Raw genomic sequence first — 10,474 nt, 5'->3', positions numbered from 1 at the left:
ATTTTATGCTCCATATGATGATAATGTACCTTGGATAAGAAGCTACGTGCTAATAATATTTACAGTAAAACAATAATTTACAAATGACCGTATATGAGTGCAAGATTAATATGTTATGTCTGTTTTAATGGCGTTTACATATGTATGTAGACTTTGATAAATGATTCAAAAATTTATTTATAACAAAATATCATTTTGTATTTTTTAGGAATAAAGAAATGTCAATTTTATATTTTGCTAAAAGATTTTGTCTTCCCATTTCAATCGAACTTCGTTTATATGTACACATATTGGGTCCGTGTTGCACGTGTTCTTAAAACAACACACGGGGGAGAAGTGGACATGATAAAAAAAAAAATCCAGTGTGTATATGTTCAATGCGTTTCATAAAGGACGTGGAAATTGTAATGTCTCAATCTAGCATTAACGACTTGAAAAACCCGTATTATCTGTCGTTAACTCGAATTAACGATCGATAAGGCATTAACAACAGATAAAGTGGGTTTAACGACCAAGAACTTGCATTATCGATCGTTAATTCGAATTAACGGTCGTTAATTTGAATTAACGGTCGTTAATTCGAATTAACGACGATAAACTTAATTTATCAAATTGAAAAACTAGGATTAACGGTCGATAAAGTTAGTTTATCTCCGTTAAAGTAGGTTTATCTAATTAATGTGATTCACGCGTGCCATACACCACGGTCCTTTTATCGTTGTGTAGGAGACATTCGTTGATTCTCGGGACGATTCGTTCTCTCCAGGATTCCTCGACCTTGAACTCTGGGTTAAAATAGCACACATACTTCTTGCAAACTTCTTTATTTATCGGGTCCATCTCCTCTTTATTCGATTGCCCACCACCATATCAATTGTAATTGAATCGGATGTTTCCTTCGCTAAAAAGACTCTGATTCGCTAAAAAGCTTGGACCATAGTCTCCTGGTAAGATGTACCGCAAAGTCCCCACCATTCCTTGATTCTTTGGCCATATTGCGCAACTCTGATTCACTTATGGCACAATTTTATAATTATTGTCAAAATCTCATAGAAAATATAAATTTTGCATATATATTTTCTTAAACTTTACAAAAAGAACAGATATGTTTTTAAATATACATGTATATCAAAAATCAATATTTTTTTATCTTCTTATAAACTGACTTTTTGTCCTGTGACATTTTGTTCTACTTTCATAAAAAAAAATAATTGTGACTTTTTGTCTTATTTTCTTATAAAACTGTGACTTTTTGTCCTGTGACATTTTGTCCTATTGTCATAAAATTTCTTAATGTGACTTTTTATCCATGGTCATTTTCTCCGTGACTTTTTGTCTGTGACTTTCTGTCCTACATTGTAAGGTAAATCGTTTAAGAAATCCAAATGCAGGGTCCTATTCAGACTAGGCCATTACAGCTTACGTAATGTTACATAATCTTGACCCGCGTAGGTGAGAGTGGAGAGGGTGGGTTTAAGGTAGACAGGTACCGCACTCTTATACAACATTCAAAGGAACTACAATGTAAGACGTATGAAACAAAGGACTACATGTAAGACGTATGAAACAAAGGAACTACAATGTAAGACGTATGAAACAAAGGAACTACAATGTAAGACGTATGAAACAAAGGAACTACAATGTAAGACGTATGAAACAAAGGAACTACAATGTAAGACGTATGAAACAAAGGAACTACAATGTAAGACGTATGAAACAAAGGAACTACAATGTAAGACGTATGAAACAAAGGAACTACATGTAAGACGTATGAAACAAAGGAACTACATGTAAGATGTATGAAACAAAGGAACTACAATGTAAGACGTATGAAACAAAGGAACTACAATGTAAGACGTATGAAACAAAGGAACTACAATGTAAGACGTATGAAACAATTGTAAGTACTATGGGACGCATCAGACATGATGTGAAGTTGCAGATACTTCAGATGCACAAGAATGGCATTTCAGTGGCAGGTATTAAGCGAAAACTTGCTGATATGGGACTTACTGTATCAAGAGACACTATCTCCTACTGGATTCACAAATATCAGGTTGGATTGGTTGGACATTCATGGGATGTTACCGTGCCTACCCGCCCGTAAATACAAGTGTTAGTGAGAGGGACAACAACATTATTAAGGAATGTCTGACCAAAGATTGCACACTTTCAAGTAGGAATATCCACAAAATTCTGAGAGCTGACGGTGCCGCATTTGGATTATCTACAATCAAGAGGGCCATTGATGCCAGTGGATTTACCCACTCCAAACCCCGTTATGGACAAATGGTAAAGGAGCCAAACAAAATGAAAAGGGTAGAATTTTGCAAAAGATTCTAATGAGGATTTCTCTGATGTCATATTCTCAGACGAATGCTCGGTGCAGGTACGTTGAACCAGAACAAGGTGTGTAGTTATAGACAGAAGGAGTCGCATGCCACAGTGTTACCCAAACCTAAACACCCCATCAAGATTCATGTTTCGACAGCCATCAGTAGGCAGGGCTCATCAGCCATTCGACTTTTTGAAGGCATAATGGACTCTGAATTTTATACCGAGTCTATTCTTCGAGAAACACTCCTGCCATTTATCTTCCGATGCAAGTTGTTTCGGCCTTTTTACAGTTCGGCCCTAGGTTCGTTCGGCCTCAAGTTTTTTCGGCCTCTTGTCGTTTCGGCCTTAGATACCTAGTCGTTTCGGCCCAAGTTTCGTAAGCGACAAAAAACCGGCAATGTGATGTTGTTTTTGTTAATATAGATGTGTATCGAATCTATGCTATTGTTGTTTGTTGAATGGAAGCTGTTCGGGTGTAAGCTTTTGGTACTTTAATGAAGAGAAAATTTTGTATGATGAGGAAATAATACGGAAGTTCCGAGTTCCCCAAGAGTTATTTCCCTTTGTTGAACTCTTCCGTAAATTATGATGTAATATGTTGTACGGTGTGACGGTTGAGACGAGCGAAGCCCATTAACATTTTGCAACACGACTTAAAAAAATTATCCGCCTCTTCATTTAACGCGGGAAATATAACGTGCTTGGTGTAAACAGTTACAAAATTTGACGTCATATTAGCTGCAATGTTTTTTCTTCTCTCAAACCAAGCAAAAACAAAACGTTTGAAGCTATGAGAAAGCTTGTCTGGAATTAAAAAACGTTAATTGTAAGTTCTAAACAATCTAATTATTTTAATTACAGGACTGTCAATGAAGTATACCGCAGTGACGGCGACATTTTCCCGGAGGCATTATGGGTAGTCCCCATCATTTTTCAGTTGATGAAGAGCAAACCACGTGACTCAATTGCGTAATCATTGGAGCGAGCTCGTCGCGTCGCGAAGCGACGCGAGATTCGCTCGCTATAAGAAGTTAGTTTGGGTATTCAAAACAGGAAATTTTTGTAGGCTACATCGCCCTTGGGGCTAGAAATACTTTTAACTAATACTCAGTTGACCGATATGGTCTGTGTGCCTCTTGTTAATAAATGTCATTGCCAACTTTTAAATTTTGTAGAACATTCCAGCAGAAAACATCAATATATCTGTTCAACACCATAGCTGAAGTAGATAGAATTATACCTGGTCCTCAGGATTCGCAACATTTGAGTGTGAATTGTGATATTGAGGCAGAGAAATTTGTACCATCTGTACAGGAGCAGCATTTGCTTATGGATGAACTAGTGTTTATTGTTGCTTCATCTACATATATAATCACTCATTTACCACAGATGAGGGATATATTTGAAAAAAATATATCCCAAGCACCTTCCACATGAATTCAGTGACCAAGCCAGAGAAAAATCTAAGCAGGTAAATGCATGTTTGGTGGAATCTGTAATCATCACTTCATATCGACTTAAGGTGGATCGATCCTCATGTGACTTATCAATATTAATGGTTGAAAGTGGAAAAAGTGTATTAATTTCAACTCAATATAGGTTGATTTGATTAATAACCAAAAAAAAAAATGTGTATGTTGCCACATTTTTAAAGATGTCAGACATTCAAATACAGAATCATATGTTAACGTAAGGAAATCACACATGTTCATTATTAAAAATAATTAGAATAGAAAAAAAAAGTTGAAATGACAACTTTTAAATGTCAACAGTTAAAAAAAAACAACTAATTCATAAATATGTATAAATTGATTGTGGATATTAGGGAAATCATGTATAACAGACATGCAGTAGAAGAAATACCATCATCTTTGACAAATTTTTTAAAATTATAAATAATTGATTTATGGAAAATATAAACTTTTTCAGTATCAATAGTTTACCATTTTTTATATCTAATTCAGTGAATAAAATTTCTCTGTATGAGATATTTCTATCATGCACAAAGTTTAATTTAATAAAGATTTTTGCAAAAACCTATGACTTCACATGAGGATCGATCAACCTTAAGAGGTTGGAGGGAGAGGAGGAGCAAAGCACTATGTAGGGGGAATACAGTCTTTTATAAAATCTTGTTAAAGTGATAATTGGTTAACATACCTTAAATCAATACATATTTCAGAAATTTAAAAGGCTAAAAACAAATGTTTTAAATTTATGTTGAGTGCACATTAATTATTTATTTTACAGTATCCTCTGAGACTTACAGACTGCAATGAAAACAAAACTGCAGAAATGATTCAGCTGTTGAAAGATTTTCAAGTTAAATATGTCCCATGATGAAATCCATGAATCCCTTTTTTTTTGGTGGTAAGTCTATACACAGAAACATATCTTCAACAAGACTTGTATAAATGAATCCTCTTCTGAAACTAAAAAATGAAACATTTCTGTACTTCTACACTACAAATGTGTACTGTGAAATATAATATACAGAGTTAATGTTGTTTGTAGAAAGAAACTTTCACCCCTAATATCAGAGTTTCTACTATGTACAATTAATTATTATAGACCAGCCTTGCAAAACTTCAAAATGATAGCAGTTTGTAGTGTACATTGTACTTGTAAGCTGACCTTGTCCTGGGATGGAAATAAAGACATAACATTATGTTTACCTATATACAAGTTTATTTTTTGCACTTATTGTATTTTATAACAACACCCCCCTCCCCATTGTGGCTGTTGTTGGTCTTGGCAACTAGGCAATGAGTAAAATTTTAAAGTTTTACATTAAAATTTTACCATGTAAATTACACCTGTGTATTGACACCCAAATGGTACAGGCCAAAAACACATCATTGCCTAATGTTATATCATAAAATCAAGCAACAAATTTCGCAGATCTTCTCATTCCGGTTGACGGCAATGAGACGATTTGCAATCACCCCCAAACATCAATCATTAAAATGTCAATTTTCAATTAAACAAAAAACCATATGACTATGATTCCGGTGAGCGGCAATCAAAGTGTATCATATATATATGTGACCAAATTGTCACCAAATAATTCAATACATACAATATTGTCCAATCAAATCATTCAATGTCCAATCACAGGAACCAGACGCGCATTCTTCCACATGGCGGAAATGGTTACAATATTAACCATTGAAGCCACCGCCACCAAGGGGGGGGGGGGGGAAGCGGCTAGTTCCTGGAGCCAAGACCTTGCCACAAAATACTCCGTCCAAATTCTAGTATAACTTTGGATACACTTGCCATCCATTCGTTATAAATTGTTCTAACCCTGCACTAATGTTGTTGAGAAAAATTTCATTGCCTATATTTGATATATGGACCCCATCTGCCTCAAAAAGATTTGTGTTTACAAGTTTGATATCCAAATACTTGATATAACATCCCCCATTCCTTACTATATAAGCCGCCACTGAACTGTTGATTCTTTTTGCAGAATTATTCATTTTTTCTATGCTATCTGATGAATACCAGTTCTTTCTAGGCAATATTTGTGACCATACAAGCTTTGTATTGGGTAAAAGTTTCCAAATTTTGTCAATTGTACCTTTCATATCTTGTATAAGCTGTTTGATTGGTGTGTACCCAATATTATTACCACCACAATGTAGAATAATGTAATCAGGAGGGTCAGCAACTTTCAGCAATGTTTTGATCTTGTTGTACATTTCATACCAGCCCATACCCCCTTTTCCTTGCCACCAAATAGACACATTTAATCTATCCATTAGTCCCAAGTTAACTCCATCTGGTCTGATTCTAGCTGCTAAAAATGCTCTTTTGACTATTGATGAGCCCACTACCCATACCTGTTGTTCTGAAAGTGTATATATAGAGACATGACAAGATTATATAATTATATGACTTGAAACCATTTTCATATATACTTAAACATATGACAGTCTTAAGGGTTACACCTACATTTATATTATGATTACATCCTAACATAAATTTTGTATGCTTTAGATTTCCATCTTCCTGCTTTACAGATTTCTTCCTCTGACATACCAAACATTGCTGCACTGGTTGCTGCCCCAATTCTAAATGAATGAGACTTGTATTTTTTACCTTCTAACCCTATTATCGACAAAACTTTATTTAAAACTGCCGTAAATTGGTATCTAGTTAATGGTTGTCCACTAAAATGACAGAACAACTTCCCCTGCACTGAAGGTCGTATTGCTAGATATTCTTGAATAATCTTAATTGGTTGTATTTGAGACCCAAATTGGCTATTCTGAATAGTAATTGTTTCTCCTTCCCCTATTTGATCCACTTTGGAATGCTTTAATTTTATTTGGATTTTATTTTCTTCTGTAAACATTGTTATGTCTTCATATTCAATTGCATGTCCCAGATCTTTTTGGTTTTTTACTGTCATTTCTCCAACTCTAAAGAAACCAAGAAATGCTAAAGTGTAGGCGGCTTGAAACAGTTTGCATTCATAGTAGTTTGTACAAACCAAGTGCAAACTTTGTAGTATTTGATTTAATATATTTGATGTAATTGGCAGTCTGGCATCATTTTTCTTGACCTTTCTTCTGAATCCTTCTAAGAGTTTCTTAACCAGAAAGCTTTGAGTTTCATCCCTATTGTTTTGAATTTTTAGTTTGTAAGAAATAGCTGAAATGTAAGTTCTAGCTGTTGCCACTGAGAGATGTTTTGCTGACATATAACCTATAAATAGAACTATTTGCTCTAACGTAGGGGGCCATATTTTGCTAAGGTTTAGGGAATCCTGGAATTCCTCAAAGCATCTTAGTCCCTGGTTGTATGTTTCCTGAGTATTTGGGGCTGTTGCTAGATGTAACAAGTTGTTTACTTCATTTCTAACATCAACTGCTGAAATTCTACTGGTATTTTTTCTGGTATCTTGTTTGCTTGTGGAGCCAATTCCTGAAATGTTTTAAACTGTTTACGTGACAGTGCATCTGCGATACTATTTTGTGTACCTGCTATATGTTTTGCCTTGAATACTATGTTGTTTTTTAACAGTATAAGGACCAACTTTCTTATCAAAAACATGATTCTTTTTGATTTTGATGTTTGTTTGTTAATAATTGACACCAGTGCATTGTTGTCAATGTACATTATGATCCTCTTGTTCTTAAAGAGCATTTCGCCCCATATGTAAATAGCTAATACAATGGGCACCAGCTCCAAAAATGACATTTCTTTAAAAATACCTAAATCCCATTTTGTTGGCCAAGGCCAGAAAACCCATCTACCTTCCCAGTATGCCCCACATCCCAAATCTGGATTGCCTGTACTATCTGTAAACAATTTCATATTTTCGTTACTCAGCCAATCACTCTCATGCAAGAGTCTAACACCATTGAACTGTTCTAAAAAAAGTAACCAAGTTTTAACATCTTCCCTAAACTCATTTGTGATTTTGATATGATGATGAGCTTTTGTCACCCCACAAGTAGCATCATAAAACCTTCTGTTGAATGCTCTTGCATTTGGCACACCTTTGCTGAAAAAATTTAAGCTTCCAACTATGCTTTGTACTTCTTGTAACTGTAATGACTTTTTAATAAGGGCCATATTTAGCATAGATTTCAACTGTTTTACCTTTTCTAGAGGAATTTTTACAACCATATCAACCGTATTTATTTCTAAACCTAAAAATATAATGCTTGTAGATGGCCCTACTGTTTTTTCATTTGCTAACGGTACACCCACCAAACTGCACAAATTCTGAAACTCTTCCATTAAATGTGAACATTCTTGAGTACCTACTCTTCCAATAAATAAGAAATCATCCAGATAATGATAAATCGTGTCAATACCTGTCTGTTTCTGTAGTTGCCAGTGTAAAAATGTTGAAAACTTTTCAAACAGATTACATGACATTGCACAACCCATTGGTAAACATTTGTCAATGTAATATTTACCTTGAAATTTGAAACCTAGCAAATCAAAATCACCAGGATGGATTATCATTAGTCTAAATGCAGATTTTATATCCATCTTAGCCAGCAATGTTCCTGTTCCCAACCTAGCTACTGTTTCTAAAACCTGATCTAAAGATGTATAAGCTACTGTACATTCTTGGGGATCTATGTAGTGATTAACACCGTTATTTCCTGGAAAAGATAGATGTGTAATTAATCGCCACATTCCCTCTTTTTTTGGTACAATGCCTATTGGCGATATTTTTAAATTTGATATTGGTTTATTTGAATATGGTCCCCCTATCCTTCCTTTTTCTACTTCATTATCTATTTTTTCTTTTGCTCTCTCAGGGTGTTTTTTGACTGATGTAAGATTATCTGATTCACTCCCTATTCTTGGCCCTTTGTACCCTAATCTGAATCCAAATCTAAATCCTTGCAAAAGCTCTAAAGCTATATTTTTTTTAGGATAACTGTGTAACAATGATTCTAAATTGTTTATATCTATAGGGGTGTTCCCAAGCTTCCATACTTTAGAAAGTTCCCCTTTGACCTCTGAATTGAGACCCCCCTCTTCCTCTTGTGTTTTGGTACTGACCCCTTGAAAATCTGTAATTTCCCTGTCCACGAAAATTCCTAAAACCTTCCCCTTGTGTGCTGATGTTTTTTGATTGACAATTGTTGATAGGATGTTGACCCCCACACTTGATACATACATGCAAATATGCACAGGGTGATCTGAAGCATGAACCTTGGTAGTTGTAATTGTAGCATTTTTTACTCTGACTCTGGTAAGTTGGAGCAGCAGACAGAGTTTTAACAGCAGGTAAAACAAACATCAACCATAATTCTGAATCAACCTCACCCCATGGTTTTGTAGGGTTCTTTGCCATTTTTAATCTGAATTGTTGGTCATACTCTTTAAATCCAAGATTTCCTGACCTAGATGCTGCTAACCTAACATCATTCATGTATTTCAAAATTTCTAATGTTTTTGCCGGATGTGCTTCTAAATAAATACTGCAAAAAATTATAAATGCATCCGTCCATTGTTCAATGTTGTTGATTTTTTTAGAATTTTTCTCGGATGTTTGTAATTCCCCATTCACCATTGCAATTGTTTGTTTTTGTGGCTCATTAGAATTAATCAACAGTTTTGCCAATTCTACATACTGACCACTGACTATTTTGTTTTTAATTTCTTGTGAAACATTAAGTCCAATGACATTGTTGTAACTGTTGACCATATTTGGTATATCTATGCCCTGTGTACCTCGAATGGTTTCCCTGGAATTCTCCATGCGGAATCCCGATGGTTCATCTCTGGGTGATACATCCATTTCTCCCTCAAATCCGTTATTTGTTGATGTCTCCATTGTCGTCTGCTCTTGAAATTCAACTGGTCCTTCCACATTTTTATTTGTTCGCCCCTTTCTCATAACATCACCTCCCTTCTTCTTTTTCGCCCTCGTTGATTTTTCTTTTGGCATGTTTTTTCTACAATTTAACTTATTTTCCGTAGCTTCTGAATCTTATAAAAAATTAAAATGTTGTCTCGACTGTTATCTCACCGTTCTCCCGAAATTGCCTCGTCATAAAAGGAAATGCTATTCTATTTGCCAACTTATTTCCGGTAGGATTCCGGAATAGTGTTTCCGAAAAAATCCTCAGAAATAAAATATATTTAAGTCTGGCTAAAATAAATGGATTTATAGTTAATTCTATAAATCTTATTAATTACAGGTGACAGATGAAAGAATTCAATCAGCCCAACAGACTAGTATGTTGTATGGTGATTCACCATCAAGCAGAATTGAGGGCTTCATTTCAAAAATTGAAGATTTCCATACATGTAGGCTTATGAATTTTTTTAGTGTAGCGATCTAAGTAGGAGCAAAGCACTATGTAGGGGGAATACAGTCTTTTATAAAATCATAGGATCTGATTTTATTCAGATTGATGGTATTACAGGATGACTTTAGAAACTTCAAATTCAAAATTTTATACCCAACACTTATCCGAGACAAATAATATGGAAAAACGTGTTATTTAAGCAAAATATTCACTTTTCTCCAGTCATTCAAAATATATTATTTTGAACCACAATAATCAGACATGTACTAGTAGTCGTATACCGTGACATACTGGAAATGGAATCTATAGTAAACAGGGCACTAAATTGAGTTCCCCATTAGGTAAAA

The 10,474-nt window shown here is 34.8% G+C and overlaps 1 protein-coding gene across 2 annotated transcripts; it reads right to left on the bottom strand.

Annotated features, from left to right (window-relative positions):
* Positions 1-4,898: 4,898 nt before the first annotated feature.
* Positions 4,899-10,004, bottom strand: LOC125679273 (uncharacterized). 2 transcript variants are annotated; one of them, XM_056153938.1, is made up of 2 exons: positions 9,547-10,004; positions 4,899-7,269 (listed from the first exon to the last, which is right to left on the bottom strand). In XM_056153938.1, the coding sequence occupies exons 1-2, from the start codon at positions 9,761-9,763 to the stop codon at positions 6,308-6,310; spliced, it is 1,179 nt and encodes a 392-aa protein (XP_056009913.1). In that variant the 5' UTR covers positions 9,764-10,004; the 3' UTR covers positions 4,899-6,307. The 2 variants fall into 2 exon arrangements, with proteins under 2 accessions (XP_056009913.1, XP_048774334.1); XM_048918377.2 differs by having other exon boundaries at positions 5,539-6,190.
* Between the last annotated feature and the right edge of the window lie 470 nt (positions 10,005-10,474).

This window comes from Ostrea edulis, chromosome 2 (genome assembly GCF_947568905.1).
Source record: "Ostrea edulis chromosome 2, xbOstEdul1.1, whole genome shotgun sequence".
Taxonomy (NCBI): domain Eukaryota; kingdom Metazoa; phylum Mollusca; class Bivalvia; order Ostreida; family Ostreidae; genus Ostrea; species Ostrea edulis.
This window is presented reverse-complemented; position numbering and strand designations above follow the sequence as displayed.

What these genes read in the sequence shown, in the direction of transcription:
- LOC125679273 (XM_056153938.1), bottom strand. Translation starts at nt 9,763, where the DNA reads ATGCCAAAAGAAAAATCAACGAGGGCGAAAAAGAAGAAGGGAGGTGAT. An exon ending in TTCCAGGGAAACCATTCGAG is followed by an intron (nt 7,270 to 9,546) that starts GTACACAGGGCA and finishes AAAACATTTCAG; the next exon opens with GAATTGGCTCCACAAGCAAA.